The sequence below is a fragment of the Lissotriton helveticus genome, chromosome 9 (genome assembly GCF_964261635.1).
Source record: "Lissotriton helveticus chromosome 9, aLisHel1.1, whole genome shotgun sequence".
NCBI lineage: Eukaryota > Metazoa > Chordata > Amphibia > Caudata > Salamandridae > Lissotriton > Lissotriton helveticus.
The window spans coordinates 1,139,510,608-1,139,534,228 of record NC_136070.1 but is presented as its reverse complement, the minus strand read 5'-3'; the positions used below and the strand labels follow the sequence as shown (position 1 = coordinate 1,139,534,228).

Genomic DNA, 23,621 nt, shown 5'->3' with positions numbered 1-23,621 from the left:
TGTTTTTCCCCAATGTTCAAAGAAGACTTAGCAGTGGCAGATTTTGCTTGCCTCAGATGAGGAAAAAATAAGTTAGTGTGTACTGAACAGAAAGTAATTACATTTCCCAATACTTTCTGTGGTGTGATAGGCAAACCTTAATGTTTCCAAGCATGTAGAGGCTCACCCTCCTCAAAAATTAAAGAACTGATGGCAAAAAGGACATTCCAGCTCAATTTTCATATAGATTTACTTAAGAGCTTTTTATAGTTTGTTGTTTAATATCACATGACCTATTATCTCTCAAAACGCATTCAGCATTTTTCTTCATTACATTTTCCAACCTGCCCCTTCGCAGGAAATTGTAGTTATAGGTAAGGATGAGTATCCACTTGTCAGGGAAGACGGGAAACATTAAAAGGCATACACATCTGATAAAGCTGTGATTATCATATCATAAAATGCTTTATCAGAGTAGATGAGGAAATTCTTCAAGTCATGAAATAACTACAGCAATAAGGAATTAAAACTGCCAACAATGCCATAGTCAGCATACATTATCTTTCAAATATCTTTATAAAATATATTTCAGAAAATCAACACTTTTATTATTACTGAAAATACACCCATTTTACCATGACGTGTTACGTTTTTATGTTTTGTAAATAAGTTCAACAGTCCACCATCTAAAATATTTCTCGCCATCATCCTGGCGAGCCCGGAGGCCACGCCCCTTTTTTCGAGGCCACGCCCCCCGGCCGCCGCCCTACTTAGAGGCGCTGATTGCAAGCGCCAGACCTGTAAGTTCTGAGCTCCTGAGGCGGAAAGCCGGGAGCGTGTCTCGTTTTAACCTGTTTGCTTTTAACTATTTGCACTGTCAGTCACTGAATACTGCTGCCCAACACTACCTATTTTGCCTCTACCCAACTCCGGTCACACAGCGGATTTAGCGCTGCTCCGGCCCCCCAAGTAAAATATTTCTCGCCGTCATCCCGGCGAGCCTGGAGGCCACGCCCCCAGCCGCCGCCCCATCTATCCATAAATGATGTGCTTTTTCCGAACACGCAGCGGACGAGCGCAGCGGGCACGCCGTTTGCGCGCCGAAGGCGCGCCAAAGGTAAGCCCGCTGCGCTCGTCCGCGTCCGGCCGGGCTAGGGGCTCCTCACTATGCCCAGATTATTCAATATTCATCCGAGCAGTTGATTAACGTTCAAGGTCTGTGGCCTCTGGACGATACCGGGACAGCACGAATCAACAGCCTGGGCTTGGCAGCCTCGCGCTCCTTTCCCTTCTCCCCCCCCTTACCCTCTCCCCCTACTATCGGTCCCTGTCCTGACCTACCGGTTCCTCCTGCCCCCACCACCTTATCCATCTATTATCTTAACACCAGGTCAGCAGTCAAGCACTGCCATGAACTCTTCATCTTACTGGACCTGTACAAACCCGATCTCCTATTTCTCACAGAGACCTGGTTCTGCGACAACTCCCTTCCTTCTCTACTAGCCGCGCTCCCAGCCTCATACTATGCTCTACGAGCCGACCGACCCTCTGGCAAACTGGGTGGCGGTGTCGCTCTCATTGCCCATAAAGAAATTTCCTTTCAAACTCTAGTCTTCCCCTCCATCGCCTCATCTGACTTCTTAGTCGCTCGCTCACTTTCTTTTACTACCCCGCTGACCTGCCTTCTTATGCACCGTCCTCCCCCACCCTCTCATCTCTTCCTTCCTAGTTTCCAAGACCTGGTGGCTACTCTAGCAGTCAATAACTCTTCAATCCTGGTGTTAGGAGACTTTAACTTTTGGCCTTCAGACCCGGCTGAATGCTCCACATCAAAAGAATTCTCGGAAACCCTTTGTTCCCTTAACTTCGTCCCTCACGTTCACTCCCCCACCCATATCCAGGGACACATCCTTGACCAGATTTGGACCCTGAACTGCCCAGTAACCTCTCTGTCTATCTCCCCTTGCACTTGGTCCGACCATTTCTTGATCTCTTTTTCCCTACCTCTTAGTCCAGCCCCCAAGCCCTCTCTTCCCAAAAACATCTGGGCGCGCTCCTGAAAGCATGTAGATGTGGCCTCTCTATCCGCCATACTCTCTGCGTCCAGCCCGGACTTTTACGGTCTGTCGTCATCCGCGCAAGCCGACTCCCTCAACTCATGGCTTCGATCAGGCTGCGACTCTGTCGCCCCCCCTAAGGCGGGTGTCATCCAGACGCACCAATGACGCAAACCGCTGGTTTAACGAGGAACTCAAGGCCCTAAAGCTCAGGGTTCGTCGTGCTGAGCGAACCTGGAGGCGGGATTACTGCCCGAACCTTAAAAATCAATATATCACCCTTCTGGCCTTGTATAAAAAATCAATCTTGGCGACCAAGACTGCCCATTTTTCCTCTAAAATCCTAACTGCCGAAAATCAGCCCAGAGAAATCTTCTCCATCGTGCACGATCTTGCCTACTCTGACCGTGCTACCCTCAAACCAGCTCCTTCCCAGTCCTTATGTGATTCCCTCAACTCCTTTTTCCTAGATAAAATCTCCAATATCAAAGCAGAAATCCCCCCCCTCCTCCTTTGTCGACCCCCAGATTCCCCAGTCTCGGCTCGCCTTGATTCCCTGCCCTTTCTTACAAAAGAATCTTTCCTCTCCCTCCTGCCCTTGGTCAAATCAGGTTCCCCTCTGGATCCCTGCCCTGCTCACATCCTGAAACAGATCTTTTCTGCCTGTGTCTTGCCCCCTCTTAATTTCCTTAATAGCTCATTATCACAGGGCATTGTCATTCCATCTCTCAAATCGGCCATCATCCTTCCCATTCTTAAAAAACCTGGCGCCGACCCTTCCGCTCTTAAAAATTATCGCCCCATCTCTTTATTGCCCTTTCTTTGGGAAGGTACTAGAGCGCCATGTGACCAGAGCGCTTGGCACCTTTGTGGAGGAGAACAGGGTATTAGCCCCCCGTCAGGCGGGCTTCCGCCCGCACACTCCACGGAGTCTTTAGTGTTATCGGTCCTTGACAACCTCAGAGAGGGCATGGACACCAACCACCCCCAGGCCCTGGTCCTCCTCGATCTCTCCACCGCCTTCGACACGGTTGACCACTCCACCTTACTGTCCCGTGTCAGGGCGGCGGGGATTGGGGGCTGGGCCTTGGTCTGGCTGTCCTCCTTCCTGAGGGACCGCACCCAGGCGGTATGCCTGGGTGACTATTCGGCAGACTTCCGTGCAGTTCATTGCGGAGTCCCCCAGGGCTCCTCCCTTTCCCCTCTGTTATTTAATTTGTACATTGCCCCCCTCATTTTTGCCCTTCAACAGATGGAGGTCTCCGTCTACAATTATGCGGATGACCTCCAGCTCATTTTTTCTTTATCCACATCCCCCGAGTCCATGTCTAACTTCCAATCGGTGATGCTTTTTATCCAGGACTGGATGAACTACAACCACCTGAAGTTAAACCCCCACAAAACGGAGCTGGTTCTGACAGGTGGTTGCTCCAGTCCCTGGACCCCTCTCTTCTGGCCCCCCTCCTTGGGTCCTCCTCCCCCCCTCTTCATCTGTTAAAACCCTTGGTTTTAAACTAAACGATCAACTCACTCTTCACTCCCAAGTTAGCTCTGTGGTGTCCTCTTCTTTTTTTTCACTTCGTACCATTCGCAAAGTTTCCTGTTTTTTTTCTTTCTCTGTCCTTAAGCTCATAGTCCTGGCAATGGTAACCTCTCGCCTGGACTATGGCAATGCCCTTTACTGTGGCATGCCCGCCTACAGCATGCGACGACTCCAGCTGGTCCAAACCCAGGCGGCTCGCCTGGTCTTCAACTTGGCCAAATCCCATCACGTCACTCCCCTCCTCAAGTCCCTACACTGGCTCCCTATCCGAGAATGAGCCCTGTTCAAGCTGGGCTGCATCACCTTTCAGGCCCGGGCCGGCGTAGCCCCTGCCTTTATATCTTCTGAAATCAAACCCTAAGTCCCTGTCGGGGAGCTACGCTCATCCGCCCAACAATTGCTCACAGTTCCTCGCTTTAAACGCAAAAAGTGGGGTGGCACGAAATTTTCCACACTCGCCCCTGCTTTTTGGAACTCTCTCCCGGCCCACCTCAGATCTTGCCCTCAATACACACTCTTCCGTAAGGCCCTAAAAACTTTTCTCAAGCTTTTTCCCCATAAACCGCTTCTCCCCACTCTCCTTTGCTTTCTGCCCTCTTGGGCTCAGCACCTTATAGCGCCATGAAACCGCCAGGTGTACGTGCGCTTTATAAATAATTTTAAACTCAAACTCAAACTCAAACCATCTTGTGATTGCCCTGAAAACAATGTAGTTATGTCAACCTGAAATTCATTTTTCATTTTTAGTCCCCACAATCAGCATGCCCCTTTTCACCAAGTACTCACATTTATTACCATCAAAGAAGGGCAGGTCCTGACTTTCATGCCCATTTCTCATAGTCATTAAATATTAGGACTGTCCATCAGTTGGCAGGAGTTTTCAAGTCAAACTATGACAAGAACATTCACAATATGACGTGGATGGGTATCAACATGCATGGGATAGTTGAAACGTTGTCCGGAATCGGTGCAATATGTCAAGGATGAGCCACTATTATGCTAGGTATAGCTACAATGTGGTCACAAATGCAAACGTATTATCAATAATATGCTACTATTATGCTAGGGAATGTCAGAATGTTGGCAGGTATGCCCACAATATATCACAGATGGACCACTATTATGCCAAAGTTAGCCTTATATTCATCAGGACATTAATTTGGGGCATGTCCTTCCCATTGCTCCAAGAAAAATTTAACTACAAAAAAGATAGTATGCAATTTTTGGGATGGACTAGCACAAATTGCTCTTTGCTCTATCTAAAAGGTTGGGTCGCCCTTAAATGAGAACGACTGCACAGGAAAAAAGGATAAAGTGTTAATACTTCTGTGGTTGGATTTGATGGTGAACCAAATGCCATCCAAAAAGATTAGGGCCTCATTGACTAGGTTTTGGCACAGGGCAGTGACACAAGTAATCTTGTTGTGCTGCCCTGCACCACAAGTAAAGGGCCAGAATACACCATGCTATGAGATACAGGGCATTCCTTTCCTTTCCCTCTGCACTTGTGCACAATAGGCTACCTTGTGTCAACGCAGGCACCCTTGTGCCATGGTGCAAGGGTGCCTGCATTGTAAGAGTGATTGTTTTTGTGCAGAGAGGAACACTTTCCTGCACAAAAACAATTACAAGAGGTGCTTTCCTATTTCTATATGTGCTGCAGAATGCAGCACACAAAGATAAAGGAAAAATGAGGAGAAATAAAGGATTATTCTCCTCGTTGGGCCTCCCTTATGCCACCCTTGGGGAGGCGTAGAAATCTGACTCATTCCCATGTTTAAGAAACCTTTAAAATCTGATAATGCTTCAGATTCCATGGGTGTTGCATGTCAACACCCGCAGCAACACCCTGGATTGCTCATGTAATGCTCCTTTCGTGCAGAGTAATGTTTGAGAGGGGGACATATTTACAAGGCCATGTAAAGCCACGTAGGGTGACTACGTAGTCTTGTAAAATGAGCCGGCACACTGCGCTGATGGTATGTCGAAAAAAGTGACGCACTGGCGCCACAATGGGCTTGTAAATAAGCCCCCTACTGTGTATTAAGGTATTAGTTCTATACATTCCTGGTGAAATAAAAACAAAACACAAATAGATTATGAAAGCTGTTTTTTTACTTCACAATCAAAGGTACCAGGTAACATAAAGCTATAAGACACTGGGTGGAGTGTAAATAGCACAGTGCAGGAGTTGAATAACCTCCAAGGTCAGCAAATATCATAAGAATTTCTCGCAATGAAAAGTGCATGGAATTAATTGCCTTGATTGTTTAAGATAAAAGACACCTTTGAACACCAGTGCAATTTTCGCATTGTAATTGTGGGCATTACTGTACAGTACTCATTTCAATGAGGTTCCTAAAAGAAACAGATAAGCAGGGCTACCTTTTAGAGATGGTCTGGAGTGCAAGTTTTTTTAAGTACAACACTTGAAAAACAGAGTTTATCGGATGCATCTTTGATCTACTTATACTTCCTTCCTTTATGTATCTATATACCTTCTATGTACTTGGATCGATATATGTATTACTTTCCTCAACAACAAAAAAGCATTTCGATGCTCTACCCTATTTCTCACCCTATACCTTATCAATATCTTTAATCTACATATACTTACTTCCTTTATGCATCTACAAACTTTCCATGTACTTATGGATCTATATATTTATTATTTTCTTCTAATTCAGCATATCCAATGCACTACCCTATTTCTCACTCTATACCTCATTGAATATATCTTCTACCTCAACTCTCTGACTCATCTCAAACCTCTTTATACTACTCTTTCCAATGCACCACCCTATTTCTCACCCTATACCTCTACATCCACTCTATCATTCATCTCAAAACCCATACCACTACTATGCTCCCCAAAATAGCCCTTTCTAGACTCTCCCCTACCCCTCCTTGCACCATCTGACACCTCTATTACTATATTGATCCCCCAACACAAGCATTTCTAAACTCTTCCCTCTGACTCTTCCCCTCCACATCCCTTTTTACTCCTTATGACCTCCAAAAAAAAAAAAAAAAAAAAAAAGGCTAAATACTTCAGTCTTCTATCTCTCCACTATCCTTTCACTCAAAATAACAGACTAACATGTCCACTTCTCAAATTTCATATTTCATTATACTAATTCACAAATAATCCTTTATGGGTTCCAGAGGAGCGTGCTACTCACCGAAAAAAGCGCTTCACACCTCATCAGGGGTAACAAGCGCTATATAAATGCAAACCTTTTTCCCTCGGCTATCCCTCTGCTATACTTCTCAATCCAAATAACAGACTAATATCCACCACTCAAATTACTTTTATATTTCACTATACTAATTCACCACTAATCCTTTGTGGGTTCCGGAGTAGCATGCTACTCGCTGAAAAAAGTTCTTCAACACCCCATCAGGGGTAACAAGCGCTATATAAATGCAAACCTTTTTCCCTCTTCTATCCCTCCGCTATCCTTCTGAATCCAAGGAACTGACTAACCTATCCCCCTCTCAAATTACTTTCATATTTCACTATACTAATTGAACACTAATCCTTTATGGGTTGCGGAGTAGTGTGCTACTCACCGAAAAAGCACTTAGACACCTCGTATTGGGTAGTAAGCGCTAAATAAATTGTTGTTATTGTTGTTATTGTTAGTGTGGGTTTGTATAGCGCCAAATCACCGGCAGGTCTCAGGGCGCTTTTGACCACAAAACATAGCAACCTAATCAGCAATCGGGGAACGAGTGGAGACTATACTGGGCTCAGCGCTGCTCTGAATAAGATAGTCTTTAGGGTCTTCCTAAAGTGGAGCCGGTTTCCATCTTTACGAAGAACCTCAGGCAGTTTATTCCAGATCCTAGGCAGCAGAACCGAAAAAGATCTTCCACCTTTTGTGGCCAGTTTAAACCGAGGGCACACGAGCAATTGCGCCTCAGAGGACCTTAGACTTCTTTCGGGCCGATAAATCTCCAGCCTTTCTTTGATATAAGCAGGGGCTTGCCCATAGATGGATTTATGGGCTATGCAGAGACTTTTAAAGACAGACCTTTGCGTCACTGGCAACCAGTGAAGGCTCTGCAGCAGCGGGGAGGCATGTGATTTCCTTGGAAGTTTGAAAATAAGTCTTGCCGCATCATTTTGAACCACCTGCAGTCTGTTAATTAATACCTTTGGTAAACCCAGGTACAGCGCATTTCCGTAGTCCAGCCTCGAAAGTATGGTGGCAGAGACAACAGTACGAAGCATGGACTGGGAAAGAAGCGGAACGAGTTTGCGCAATTGTCTTATAAGACCGTTACAGGTTCCCACAACGGTAGAGACCTGGCTCACCATTGAAAGGGCGCTATCTATCTTAATGCCAAGGCTTTTTACCAAATCGGCTGGCTTGGGAGTGGGGCCCAATTCCTGGGGCCAATACAGGTCACTCCAGGGAGAGCGGGTGGATGAAACTATTAACACCTCGGTTTTTTCGGGGTTAATCTTCAGGATGTTCCTGGACATCCAGTTAACTGTGTTTCTGAGTACCTCCTGTAACTGTGACGGGGCCCGTTCAGTGTCATCCATACTCAACAACAACTGAGTGTCATCCGCGTAATTAAATATGCGGCAGCCCATTTCCGCCAAAGTTTTTATTAGTGGTTGTAGATACAAATTAAACAGGAGGGGGGACAAGGCAGAGCCCTGGGGAACCCCACATGTAAGTTCTCCCACTCCTGATACCGTATCTCCCAACTGAATCCTCTGGGTTCTCCCAGATAGGAAAGATTCCAACCATTGATATGCTGAATCCCGAAACCCAAAACTAGCCAACCTGTCCAAAAGTAGAGTATGGCTGACAGTATCAAACGCCGCTGACAGGTCTAAAAGTATCAGCGCGCTTGGTTTTTTACTGTCAGCCATCAATCTAAGGTCATCCAGCACCGAGAGCATGACCAGCTCGGTGCTGTGGTGTGCTCGAAACCCTGCCTGCATCTCATGGAGAAGATGGTTAGACTCCAGGAACGATGCCAGGGATATCAGCACATGTTGCTCAAGAACTTTGGACAGGAATGGTAGCTGGGAGATTGGCCTATAATTTTTCAACACTTTGGGGTCTGCTCCTACTTTCTTTATTAGCGGTTTCACCCGGGCTTCCTTAAAGCTAACTGGTAGCCGTCCTGTGACTAATGATTTGTTCAGCATCGACAAGATGTGATCCTCTAGGCTAAGGCGAGCTAGGTGAAACACACTTGGGGGACATGGGTCCGCTGGAGAGCCTGACTTTGTTTTCCTCATCAATGTTTCAAGGCCTAATGAATCTATCAGGGGGAAATTAGACATATGGGTGCCCACCGGAGTTTCAGCAACCTGTGGTTCCATAGGGTCAGTGGCAGTGTTTTTTATCTCCTTTAGGATGATGTCAATCTTATCCAGAAAGTATTTCAGAAAGGTATCGCAACTGATTGTGGTATCCGTATCTTGAGCTCTCTTGCTTAATTCCGCAAGTATTCTGAAAGTTTCCTTCTGGACGTTGTCTGCCTCATTAATCCGCTTTTCATAGAATGTAGCTTTAGCCTCCTGTATATATTTTTTATAGGTACGAAACAGCTGCCTATGATGTTCATAGGATTCTTTTTTTTTTTTTTTAAATCTTTTTATTATTATTACACAAGAGGAGAAATATACATATCGGGTGTCGTTAAACAAAATACAGCACAGCTGTGGACGGGCAAATGAAGTGTCAAAAAAATGTACAGTCATAAGCAACAGAAAAATCAAATGCAGCGTAAGGCAAAAGCAATTCAATTAGATAGCAACGACCACAGGCAAAAATCAACAGCACCCGCCCACCAGGAGTATAGGATATACGGAGCAACCATGTGACACCCCGATACGTTTAGGCTAGAATCAGGAGAATACGCCACAGCCCTTGTGAAGAAAGGAAAAGGGAAATAGAATGGTCATAGAAAATAACAAAGGAAAAATAACCCCCCCCCCACAACCCCCCACCCTACACCCCTGCAGATGGCTACGACCTAACCCCACTAGCAGCGTGCCTGTCGCCCCCTAAACTACACCCCAAGGAAGGGAAAAAGTTGGAGGAGGAGAATATAACAAATCAATTCGAGCTCCCGGAGTACCATCCCCCCGCCAAGAGCAAACTTTCCGTGCCATAATGTTAAGCAAATTATAGCAAATCAAGAGGCATTTCGTAGGGGAGTCGCAAGCAGAAAAAGGACCATCCCGCCCGATCCCCGGCACCATAGAGGCAGCAAATCCCGTCTCGAACACATCAGACACTTAGATATCAAACACTCAGAACCACATCTGGCCTTCACTCCCACAGATATTACCCAGCAAAAACAAAGGAAACATTGCATCAGAGCCCAATCAAGTTTAGCCCAAACCCTCACGTCCCCACAACAGCAAGGGCCAATATGATAGGACAATTTACAAGGGACAGAATCAGCCGAAGACCATGTATCGCATATCCCTCAGAACCCTAAAATCAGAAAATGTCAATACGGAGGAAGCATCATTTATCCTTGTCCAGTCTTGCTTATACCGCCAAAGCCCACCAAATTACCAATCTCCAAGTCTATAGCAGCAGGGAATCGGAATGCCAAGGCAAGCCCAGCCAGCAACACTTTTGCAATGCTTTGATGCAACCGGACCTCATCCAAGCCCATTTCCTGCTGGTACGGCGGACCCAACCCGGCACAAAAACATGTCTTCCACACTTCCTTCGGCAGAGTAGCGCAGGGGGAGAATATCTCAATGTCCAAACACAGCTGAAGCAACACCAGAGTCACTAGCAACATGACGTGGAGAAAAGTTCCATCGCTCAGTTCCAATCTAGAGCCTACAGGATGTCCGAGGCATCCGACATCGCGGGCTTGAAATGGCACGAAGATCAGTGTCTCTGGCCCTCCGGTATCAGCGACGGACGCCATCTTGTTGTATCTGGGTATTGGATAAGGCATCTCGCTGTGCATCAACGGTTAATCCACACAGGGGCACAACGACAGGCTTATCCCCGACTCGTGCCCCCAATCGGCCAGTGCGAACGCTGCAAAAATCGGCCGTTCCTTGCCACACACGATCCGACCGGCCCCTCTACGCCTCCGGTGGCCGCTGTTGTGCACTTGGAGGCCGGCCTTACAGTCTAATCGAGGCCCCTGTCATAGGGTTGCTACGGGCCGCAGACGTCGTTGGCTGTTTCTCCCTTTATAAAGCAGGCACAAACCTCGGGATTGCGCCATCGATGATCGGTCGTGTTCATATACCCAGTTATGCCATTTTGCTTCAGGATACCAAGCAGGATGTAAGCACCGGAGGAGATGGTACTCGGAGCCGAGGGACTAGGCGGCCATCTCGGTCGCCGGCTTGGCTCCTCCCCCCGTTCATAGGATTCTTCATCTTTTTTCCTCCTCCAGATTCTTTCTGTATTGCGTAGTTCTTTCCTCTGCTCCCTCAGAGTAGGGGTGAACCAAGGGGCACCTTTCCCACCGCTATTCATATGAAATTACAATACAATACAACGCAGGTAAACAACTAGATTTAACATAGTATGAGAACCCAAAGCTGGTGGGTATACCTTTCATCAACTATGCTATAGGTGAGGTCTATAAGGAGGGTAAATGACCATTACGATTGTTATTGAATGGCTCCAAGGTCAGTAATGGTATTAGCAGATGGGTTTTGCTTGGTATGTTAACAACCCCTATATCATGTCCCTCTAAAAATGGGTTGTCTGCAGTGAGAGCTGTCAGTGAGGGCCTATACTAATAGTTATTGACTACAGAATTTGATTGGCTGTCCCACTCTCAGCATTCCAATGAGGGAGCAGATGATCAGTGCTACCTTTAAGCAATGCATTGGATCCATTTAGAATTAATGACGTGTTAAAGCCCAGAGCCAATGACTCTAATGGCAATCATTCTCCTGTTGTCACTTCATTGGCTTCAATGGAGCCCTATAGTATTACAATGTTCAATTAAGGGAACAAACAACGATTTATGTATCAGATACTTACGCAAAATTGTGTTGATTTCAGGCCAAAGCATCTGTTCAACAAGAACATCTTTTAATTTTGAGCAGAGCTCTACATGGTCAACATAATCAAGTAACGCTCGCACCACATTTCCAGAAAGATGCCGCAACCAGTTAAGTGTTATCACTTCACAGAACTGAGGAAGAAACCAAAGAAAACGTTAACAGGGTACAGTTCATAGTTTAGTTCTCTCTGTACATGATGCCCAGAACACAAATCATAAGAGAAGCAACCCTTACATATAGTTTAGCACCAGCTGTTTAGGTCTGGCTTAATAGAGCAGCTATATGCTTGACCTATTGTTAGCAATTCTTTGCAATTAACAGAGTGGGCTTTGACTCTACCAGAGCACTATTACTCGCTCATCTCATGCTATTGGGCGTTTATTGTATTCTCACATCTCTTATGGAGTGCAGACATTCAAAAGGAACATTTTGTATATCTCAAAAGTATACTGAATCATCACACATTAAATTCCTTATCTCATAGGTGCATTGTTTACAGAAAGTAATCATTTTTGTTTTGTTTTTTTCCACTGTCTCACGATGTTATTGTTGAAGTATAAAAACCCCTCCCACTGAAACTCCCCCCTCTTACCTCTTCACCTGAAGAACATCAGATAATTGCATACATTGCTGAACGCCCACCTCTTTTGCCAAGTTTTTGAACTTAAATGACTCTATTTATTTATCCTGCTTTCTCTTCAGCATTTAATGGCAATACATGTGATAACAACCTATATTATTCTTGATACATGTCGACTTGTAACACATAATAACTGTGTTAACGGAAATGTCAGTTGGAATCTTCTATTTGCATAACTTGAAAACAATAAAAAATTGTTTTCAAATAAAGCTTTGAATAACACTTGATATCGCAAAAAGAAAAGTAGGCCTCCATGTACGTATGCCTAAATTATATATAGCTGACATTACAATTTTTACCAAATGTACATCAGTGACACCTCCAAGCAAGCAAATTTTGTGATTTTGGAACTTAACATATGTGTGCCTGTGTTCCCTTCTGTTCAATTTCAGTTTGCCAGCACTGCAGAAAATGTAAACACACTGGAGCCTATTCACTAAGATAAAATTACAAGTGACCCAATCTTCAAGAGTAAATTTACTCTGACTCTTTGCAGTGAATGTATCACTTTTAGCTATTCACCATTTCATGTGTAAATTTACTATAAAATGTAGACTTACATGTCTCCACTCCATGAAACACAGGGTTGGAGCAAAGCTTATGAGTCTAAATATATAACAGCCAAGAAGGACCCAACAATGTGGTAAATGTACTCTTATACTTTATAGTAAATGTACTACTTTTGGCAATGTGTGTATGTAAATTATTTTTTTTAAACTGCATGCGTTTCCATTTTTCCCCCAGAGTTTTTTTCAAATATATTTCTTCACACACCTACGCCCCCACAATGCACTTCTTATGACCTCACATATGCCATCACTAATTAATATATATAATGAATATATATATATATATATATATATATATATATATATATATATATATATATTCATAAAATCATAGTGGAAGCCGCCATTGTATAATTATAGTCAGGATTTAGTTACCATAGGAAGAGTGTTTTTTCGTTTGCTTATAACTAAGACTCTGGGTTTTATGGTATATATTTTTTTAGCATTTACGTCTGTGTTTATCCATATTTATTTTTCGGCTCTCTTACTGGTATGCATCTATTTTCATATTGTGTTTTGAAAATAAATTGAGTCATAAAATGGTATATTTCCATTTTTATTTAATTGATCAACTTACATGTAGGAGAGTAGGGTCTGCTTCCTATGGTCACCCCCACTTTTTGCTTTGCTTTACTGGTTTTCGACTTAGATGTGGCTGCGGGCCTCCTAATCAGACCCACAGCCTAGATGCACTCTCTCTAAATTCACACCATGTACTCTAGGTACAACCACAATTGGAAATTGGTTCACCATGTCAGCCCCTGTAGAAGTGTACCCTAGGTACTCAGGGCATAGGTGTAACCAAGGCCTACCAGGGGCTGCAGCATGTATTATGCCACCCCTGGCTGGCCACTCAAACTGACACAACTGGCTGATCACTCAGCTGGGGCAAGGTTGTGTTATCACCCCTTGCTTAGGTATAGTATTCCTATATCTACCCTTATATATAGACGCACAGTAACCTATAAGTCACTCCTATGGCAGGCCTTAACAATCCTGGAGGCAGAGTGCTTGGTTATGTGTGAGATGGTGCTCTAGCATGAGCTGAGCCTGTCCGCAGCTTTCGGAACCATGTCCTTATAGCTGTTCTATGATATTGCCATACCATATACTCTTAAGTGCATTATGAACCTCGCGGTTAAATGCTAACTCTGGTTTGGCTTTATCAAAACATGTCATGGAAGGTGTCATACGCTTTGGAATACTACCCCCTCGCCAATTATGGCGACGGGGTTAGCATTCCACCCTTCTAGAGGGAGAAGGCATGTTAGTGCTGACTATCCAGGTTAAAGTTAACCAGAGCCCCAGCGTCACAAAATAGACGCTGCTGCCACAGACACAAGTCTGACCTCCTGCTGCTGAGAGTCCTTTCAGTCACGGAGGTTTGGACAATAGGTTTCCTGCCTGGAGAGGTGCGAGCACCACCCCAGACAGGACTGTGTCAGACAGGGAGGGCTGAATAGAATGAGACATTGCCTGTCTCATTCAGCACTCCAGCCCCAGCTCTGGCGCGAAACTGGACAAAGGAAAGGGGGTGTAACCACCCCCCTTCCTGGTCCCACCCATAGGAGGGACCTAGAAAGTAATCCAGCCCCTTTTAGTTGTATAAAAGTAGGAGCTGAGTCCTAGGACTTTAGATTAATCCTGGAATCGAAACTTGACACGAAACTCTGGACCTTCGACGTTCTGCTGAAGCTGAAAACTGAAGAATCTCCCTTGTGGCCAAGGAGGGACCACCCTGGGCAACCAGGCACCATCCAGCAAATCAACAGCTTGCTTTGTCGACGCTCCCTCCGGGACCCGAGCACAGAGCCTGACAAGACCCAGACTTCCAGACCTCTCTGACCCTCTCTTCACGTCTGCAGCATAGCTGAGATCCGTGGAGGCGACGAGACACGTGGGACCGGACATCTTGAAAAGCCTGCAACTTGCTACCTGTGCAGCTCCTGAGGTATCCTCGAAGCTGTGCACTGGGGATTGAGAAGCCCCGAAGCCGAGCTCCACCTGCACCGAAGATCAGCCCTCCACACTCCACGAGTTCTGCGTGGGGCCCTTCTGCTTGTGTTCTGCTCGACGCGTTGTCCGGTTGCTGGCCCGCTGGCTAGTAGCTTCTGCGACAACGATCCTTTTGAACCAACTCGCTGGTCTAGTTGCTCCAGACTGGCCCTTGCCTCCCTGCAAAGGTGAGGCACCTCAGACCTTGCTGGTCTGCACCAGAAGCCTTCTTAGAATCCTGCGTGGGTTGCCTTTGCTAAGGCTTGTTGACTCCAATCCGGCAGTCGACCCCTCCATCTGCGAGAACCTTTGTGGGACAGCTCGCCTCCAACACCTGGTCATCCTCGATGCCTCCTGGTCCGCGTGGCTGAAGAGACAAGCTTCAAGAAAGCACCTGATTGCTCCTCGACGTCGTCTGGTTCCTCCCTGGTTCCACCCAGTCACTGGCTAGTGACCCAGACTCTGTCCCCTCTGCTTTCAGGTCCTCTTCATCCTCGATCCACCCTTGGATCCACCCGGACATCTTCCGCCTGGTCGCCTGCAGCATCTTTCTTCACAGGCTCCATAGACTTCAATGGCGAAACCCGACACATCTTCACACCTATGCACCCACTTTCTGTGGGTGAGGTAACGCGAGTACTTCAGTGCTCCCTTGGGGATTGACTATCCAAGTGTCTAGGTTTTTAGTTGTTTCCTCCTAGCTAAACCGGAGGTGTCCTAAATCCTTCTTTATCTAACTTCTAAGTTCCCATTGACTTTACATTGACTCTCGCATGTGGGTAAAGACTCTGCAGGCGCCGCCTGTGGGCCTCCTACTTCTAAACTAAGGTTCAGATAGTGTAGCCCCAGCGATTCCCTAGGCCCTAGGCCTTTCCTTTTATCGTGACGTGGTACTTATACCACTTACTTAATATATGGTTTGCTTCGCCCCTAGGGCCTAACTGTAAATTGTGCAACTTAACGTATCCTGATTAAGTAACTTGTTATGTGCTTTGGCCTCTGATCTCATAAAGAGTTCAGAGGAGTGTGTTAGTGAATAAATACATATATATTTTATATATATGCTGTGTGGTGTCCTTTCATTTGATATTCAAGGGGTTACATATGGTAAAACAGCTGGCTTTACACGCCCTCAAGAGTCTTTTAGCCTAAGATTGTTCTGTCCACGCTACCACTAGGATAGCTGGTCTATAAGGTTGACTTACAACCATCACCATAAGGGTTGTTTGGACTGGTGCAAGGTGTTCACTAGAATAGTGAACATCATATACCAGGCCAACTTCTCACATTACACTCATACTTTGATGCCTGTTATGCTTTTGCAAAAAACACAGTTGATGGACAGAATGTAGAACAATGTCATACATTCACCCCAGTACAAGGATCTGGGCCTAAATCCATCATTTTTTTGCACTCCACACCACCCTGGGTTAGACACTGGCTACATGCAAATCAGCTCTGACCCTGTGCCTCATGGGAACAGTCCAGTTCGAACTACCAAGCCATGTCTTTCCCAGACCGGAATCAAGCATCCAAGGACCAGTTTCTGGCTATCAGCCTTCATCAGCCTGGATAGCTTGACTCCAGTGGTGTGGAGAGCCTGGGACTCACGTCTGAGCATCCCCAGCCCACTCGGGGTGAAATTGCAAAAAACACAGTTGATGGACAGAATGTAGAACAATGTCATACATTCACCCCAGTACAAGGATCTGGGCCTAAATCCATCATTTTTTTGCACTCCACACCACCCTGGGTTAGACACTGGCTATATGCAAATCAGCTCTGACCCTGTGCCTCATGGGAACAGTCCAGTCCGAACTACCAAGCCATGTCTTTCCCAGACCGGAATCAAGCATCCAAGGACCGGTTTCTGGCTATCAGCCTTCATCAGCCTGGATAGCTTGACTCCAGTGGTGTGGAGAGCCTGGGACTCACGTCTGAGCATCCCCAGCCCACTCGGGGTGAAATTGCAAAAAACACAGTTGATGGACAGAATGTAGAACAATGTCATACATTCACGCCAGTACAAGGATCTGGGCCTGAATCCATCATTTTTTTGCACTCCACACCACCCTGGGTTAGACACTGGCTATATGCAAATCAGCTCTGACCCTGTGCCTCATGGGAACAGTCCAGTCCGAACTACCAAGCCATGTCTTTCCCAGACCGGAATCAAGCATCCAAGGACCGGTTTCTGGCTATCAGCCTTCATCAGCCTGGATAGCTTGACTCCAGTGGTGTGGAGAGCCTGGGACTCACGTCTGAGCATCCCCAGCCCACTCGGGTGAAATTGCAAAAAACACAGTTGATGGACAGAATGTAGAACAATGTCATACATTCACCCCAGTACAAGGATCTGGGCCTAAATCCATCATTTTTTTGCACTCCACACCACCCTGGGTTAGACACTGGCTATATGCAAATCAGCTCTGACCCTGTGCCTCATGGGAACAGTCCAGTCCGAACTACCAAGCCATGTCTTTCCCAGACCGGAATCAAGCATCCAAGGACCGGTTTCTGGCTATCAGCCTTCATCAGCCTGGATAGCTTGACTCCAGTGGTGTGGAGAGCCTGGGACTCACGTCTGAGCATCCCCAGCCCACTCGGGGTGAAATTGCAAAAAACACAGTTGATGGACAGAATGTAGAACAATGTCATACATTCACCCCAGTACAAGGATCTGGGCCTAAATCCATCATTTTTTTGCACTCCACACCACCCTGGGTTAGACACTGGCTATATGCAAATCAGCTCTGACCCTGTGCCTCATGGGAACAGTCCAGTCCGAACTACCATGCCATGTCTTTCCCAGACCGGAATCAAGCATCCAAGGACCGGTTTCTGGCTATCAGCCTTCATCAGCCTGGATAGCTTGACTCCAGTGGTGTGGAGAGCCTGGGACTCACGTCTGAGCATCCCCAGCACACTCGGGGTGAAATTGCAAAAAACACAGTTGATGGACAGAATGTAGAACAATGTCATACATTCACCCCAGTACAAGGATAAGGCCTAAATCCATCATTTTTTTGCACTCCACACCACCCTGGGTTAGACACTGGCTATATGCAAATCAGCTCTGACCCTGTGCCTCATGGGAACAGTCCAGTCCGAACTACCAAGCCATGTCTTTCCCAGACCGGAATCAAGCATCCAAGGACCGGTTTCTGGCTATCAGCCTTCATCAGCCTGGATAGCTTGACTCCAGTGGTGTGGAGAGCCTGGGACTCACGTCTGAGCATCCCCAGCCCACTCGGGGTGAAATTACAAAAAACACAGTTGATGGACAGAATGTAGAACAATGTCATACATTCACCCCAGTACAAGGATCTGGGCCTAAATCCATCATTTTTTTGCACTCCACACCACCCTGGGTTAGACACTGGCTATATGCAAATCAGCTCTGACCCTGTGCCTCATGGGAACAGTCCAGTCTGAACTACCAAGCCATGTCTTTCCCAGACCGGAATCAAGCATCCAAGGACCGGTTTCTGGCTATCAGCCTTCATCAGCCTGGATAGCTTGACTCCAGTGGTGTGGAGAGCCTGGGACTCACGTCTGAGCATCCCCAGCCCACTCGGGGTGAAATTGCAAAAAACACAGTTGATGGACAGAATGTAGAACAATGTCATACATTCACCCCAGTACAAGGATCTGGGCCTAAATCCATCATTTTTTTGCACTCCACACCACCCTGGGTTAGACACTGGCTATATGCAAATCAGCTCTGACCCTGTGCCTCATGGGAACAGTCCAGTCCGAACTACCAAGCCATGTCTTTCCCAGACCGGAATCAAGCATCCAAGGACCGGTTTCTGGCTATCAGCCTTCATCAGCCTGGATAGCTTGACTCCAGTGGTGTGGAGAGCCTGGAACTCACGTCTGAGCATCCCCAGCCCACTCGGGGTGAAATTGCAAAAAACACAGTTGATAGACAGAATGTAGAACAATGTCATACATTCACCCCAGTACAAGGATCTGGGCCTAAATCCATCATTTTTTTGCACTCCACAACACCCTGGGTTAGACACTGGCTATATGCAAATCGGCTCTGACCCTGTGCCTCATGGGAACAGTCCAGTCCGAACTACCAAGCCATGTCTTTCCCAGACCGGAATCAAGCATCCAAGGACCGGTTTCTGGCTATCAGCCTTCATCAGCCTGGATAGCTTGACTCCAGTGGTGTGGAGAGCCTGGGACTCACGTCTGAGCATCCCCAGCCAACTCGGGGTGAAATTGCAAAAAACACAGTTGATGGACAGAATGTAGAACAATGTCATACATTCACCCCAGTACAAGGATCTGGGCCTAAATCCATCATGTTTTTGCACTCCACACCACCCTGGGTTAGACACTGGCTATATGCAAATCAGCTCTGACCCTGTGCCTCATGGGAACAGTCCAGTCCGAACTACCAAGCCATGTCTTTCCCAGACCGGAATCAAGCATCCAAGGACCGGTTTCTGGCTATCAGCCTTCATCAGCCTGGATAGCTTGACTCCAGTGGTGTGGAGAGCCTGGGACTCACGTCTGAGCATCCCCAGCCCACTCGGGGTGAAATTGCAAAAAACACAGTTGATGGACAGAATGTAGAACAATGTCATACATTCACCCCAGTACAAGGATCTGGGCCTAAATCCATCATTTTTTTGCACTCCACACCACCCTGGGTTAGACACTGGCTATATGCAAATCAGCTCTGACCCTGTGCCTCATGGGAACAGTCCAGTCCGAACTACCAAGCCATGTCTTTCCCAGACCGGAATCAAGCATCCAAGGACCGGTTTCTGGCTATCAGCCTTCATCAGCCTGGATAGCTTGACTCCAGTGGTGTGGAGAGCCTGGGACTCACGTCTGAGCATTCCCAGCCCACTCGGGGTGAAATTGCAAAAAACACAGTTGATGGACAGAATGTAGAACAATGTCATACATTCACCCCAGTACAAGGATCTGGGCCTAAATCCATCATTTTTTTGCACTCCACACCACCCTGGGTTAGACACTGGCTATATGCAAATCAGCTCTGACCCTGTGCCTCATGGGAACAGTCCAGTCCGAACTACCAAGCCATGTCTTTCCCAGACCGGAATCAAGCATCCAAGGACCGGTTTCTGGCTATCAGCCTTCATCAGCCTGGATAGCTTGACTCCAGTGGTGTGGAGAGCCTTGGACTCACGTCTGAGCATCCCCAGCCCACTCGGGGTGAAATTGCAAAAAACACAGTTGATGGACAGAATGTAGAACAATGTCATACATTCACCCCAGTACAAGGATCTGGGCCTAAATCCATCATTTTTTTGCACTCCACAACACCCTGGGTTAGACACTGGCTATATGCAAATCAGCTCTGACCCTGTGCCTCATGGGAACAGTCCAGTCCGAACTACCAAGCCATGTCTTTCCCGGACCGGAATCAAGCATCCAAGGACCGGTTTCTGGCTATCAGCCTTCATCAGCCTGGATAGCTTGACTCCAGTGGTGTGGAGACCCTGGGACTCACGTCTGAGCATCCCCAGCCAACTCGGGGTGAAATTGCAAAAAACACAGTTGATGGACAGAATGTAGAACAATGTCATACATTCACCCCAGTACAAGGATCTGGGCCTAAATCCATCATTTTTTTGCACTCCACACCACCCTGGGTTAGACACTGGCTATATGCAAATCAGCTCTGACCCTGTGCCTCATGGGAACAGTCCAGTCCGAACTACCAAGCCATGTCTTTCCCAGACCGGAATCAAGCATCCAAGGACCGGTTTCTGGCTATCAGCCTTCATCAGCCTGGATAGCTTGACTCCAGTGGTGTGGAGAGCCTGGGACTCACGTCTGAGCATCCCCAGCCCACTCGGGGTGAAATTGCAAAAAACACAGTTGATGGACAGAATGTAGAACAATGTCATACATTAACCCCAGTACAAGGATCTGGGCCTAAATCCATCATTTTTTTGCACTCCACACCACCCTGGGTTAGACACTGGCTATATGCAAATCAGCTCTGACCCTGTGCCTCATGGGAACAGTCCAGTCCGAACTACAGCAAAATAGAACCCATATGTAAATATTAACATTACATACAAATATATCTTAACATACGCTTGCTTTTTTTAAACCCCGCTTAGTGTCTGCTCAGCTTTGGCTGGGAATTCACGAAGGACAGCACGGATATTCACCGAAAGAGAACAATTTTCTAAATGTTTCCGCTTTTAAAAATAAATACAGACAAAAACTCATTGGAGCTTATTTACAGGAAACTTGCGATGATATGCCAAAATTGGTAACCTCACGCTCTGACAGTTGCAAACCACAGGGATGCATCATATTTACAAGAATATAGAGGACCCCTACATTACCCCTAGCGCTAAAAAAGCTGCCTAGCGCCAGCGGAGGCTCTCGAGCACTATTTTGCCAGGGTGCATGCACGGCAGGGGTAATTGTTTATGTGCAGGATGGGGCATCTTTCTGCACATAAACAATCTTTATAGGTGATTTGTTCTATCTATGTGTGCTGCAGAATGCAGCATATGTAGAAAGAGCAAAATACGAGAAGAAATAAAACATATCTTCTCGTATCGCCTGCTTAAGACCAAGTATTCACCTGGAGGTATTTTTGGCGTTGCCCCATACCTTGTAAATATGGGGCAGCATTAAAAACCAAAGGGTGTTGCGGCAGAATGCCCACTGCAACACCCATTGCACGCCCCTTTCAGACTAAGGGGCACATTAGGATCGCCATCCCAACGCAAAAAGGGACCGCCCGCCATAAGGGCGGGGGTCCCGCGGAGGACATTAGGATGCGCCCGCCACAGTGGCGGGCGCATCCAGCATTCCTGTCATTGTGGCGGTCATTGCAATCACCACCGCCCGCCACAATGCCAGGAGGCATGCTGTGCACTTCACTGCACAATATGGCAGGCACTGCGCGGTGCCTGCCATGTTGTATATGGAACTGCTGGGGGGTACCATAGGTACCCCCATGTGCATCCCCCAACCCCCAGAATCCCTGGGGGCCTGCTACGGGCCCCTAATGTTGATAACCGCCTGCCCATTATCATAATGGGCCCCTAAGTGCTGCATGAGTAGGAGCATTATTTACAAGGAGGCGTTAAGCCATGTTAAGTGCCTTATCGTCACCTTGTGAATAAGGCGAAGGAGTTAACCTCACCAGAACATCAGAAAAAGTGATGTTCTGGTGGTGTTAACCCCTTGTAAATGTGCCCCATTGTTTTCTGTCTGCATTTATCTGTAGAAATAAAAAAAACATGGACATCTGGGAGCCTTACTTATATCTAAGGTACTGTTTGACAAATTTTCATAAAATATTCAAATAAAAAAATTCATCCACCTCCGCTCCTTCCTGGAAAGGTTTGAGGTGGTCCAATGTCCCCAGTGATACAGCAAAAATGGCAAACAATGGAATTGCGCCAAATTTGACACAAAGCTTGATCTTGGTGCAGAAAGTGTGCTTGTTATGATTTGATGTAAATCTGTTGGGTAGTTTTTGAGAAATTAAGGTTAAAAAATGTTGTATATCGGGACGGTTGGATTTGCAGGAGGCTTGCAAGAGTTCTGCGATTAGGCAACTTTAAATAACAGATCAATCTAATTGGCCAAGGTGGCTTTTTTCTCATCAGCTGCCTTGCTCTCACTGGAGTGGAAGGCTCCTCCGAACGCTCTTGGGAGCTTGCGCTCTGATTGAATGGCTGCAACATGAAGACTATTGTCGCAGCTGCCATTTCAGAACAAGGAGGACTCATCGGCCTATCCCTTTACCCACCACTAAACCCTAAAAATACATTTACCACCAAGGGTTGAGGAAAAGAGGGGGTCCCAAAATCTTTTGCTTCATGTTAATTACCATAGGATTTTTTAGCATGACTACTGCCCGAGCTGCTGGAAGGAATTACACCAAGTTTGCCAGAAAGCTAGCTCTTGGTCAAGAAAGAGGCCTTTTTGTTATTTGGTGTAAATCCATTCACTAGTTTTAGAGATATTTAAAGAAAACCAAATTTGTATATCTAGGGATGGGACGCTCGTGGATTGACTCAAGATGAATCTGCAGCTACATGCGCCAAAGCAGGGTCCTGATTGCCTGGCCCGCAACTTGACTGGGAAGTTGCATCCATAATTGTATGTATTGGAATCGGTCCCCAGGGCTTCTGTGCAAAGTGAATAAAGGGGTTCGGGTTTAGGTACCCTGACCCAAGGGGTGTGTTAGAGTGGTCCCAGAGGGATCCATAGAGGACAATAAATTGCCTTATAACATTTGGATACCCTGCGGTCTTCAGCACGGAGCCACAAATCCTGCCGCAGCTCATCAGATGCTCCGCCCTCTTTCTCAACCACTCTACAAATGCACCTCGTGGTGCACTACTCATTGGGGATTAAGTCCCCTTGGATGCTGAGGGTTGTTGGGGGATAAGAACCCCTCCAGTTACCATCATTAAGTCCCACACAGCGAATTCTGGGAGCTCGGCGGAGACCCCAGCCCCTTTCTCCACCACTCTTCAAATGCACCTATTCGTGCACTACTGGTTGGGGGATGAAATCCTCTTGTCTGTAGAGGGTCGTTGGGGGCCAAGAACTCCTCCTATTACCACCGGTAATTCCTAAACAGCTGATGCTTGGTGCTCATTGGAAGACCCCACCCTCTTTCTCCACCAATCTGTAACACGCCTCCAGGCGCACTTCTAGTTGGGGGATGTAGTCCCCTTGGAGGCTGAGGGTCATTGGGGGCCAGATACCCCTCCTGTTCCCACACTGTGGGATTGCTGAGAGTTCTTCAAAGGCCCGCCTCTTTTCTCCATAACTCTGC

General features: G+C 46.7%; 1 protein-coding gene across 1 annotated transcript in view; it reads right to left on the bottom strand.

The window, feature by feature from the left end:
• Positions 1-23,621, bottom strand: part of ASB14 (ankyrin repeat and SOCS box containing 14) — a 141,743-nt gene that overhangs the window by 14,409 nt on the left and 103,713 nt on the right. The window contains exon 9 of the mRNA XM_078662379.1: positions 11,586-11,739. Within this exon, the coding sequence (XP_078518505.1) occupies positions 11,586-11,739 (154 nt within the window). The remainder of the gene's footprint in view (positions 1-11,585; positions 11,740-23,621) is intronic.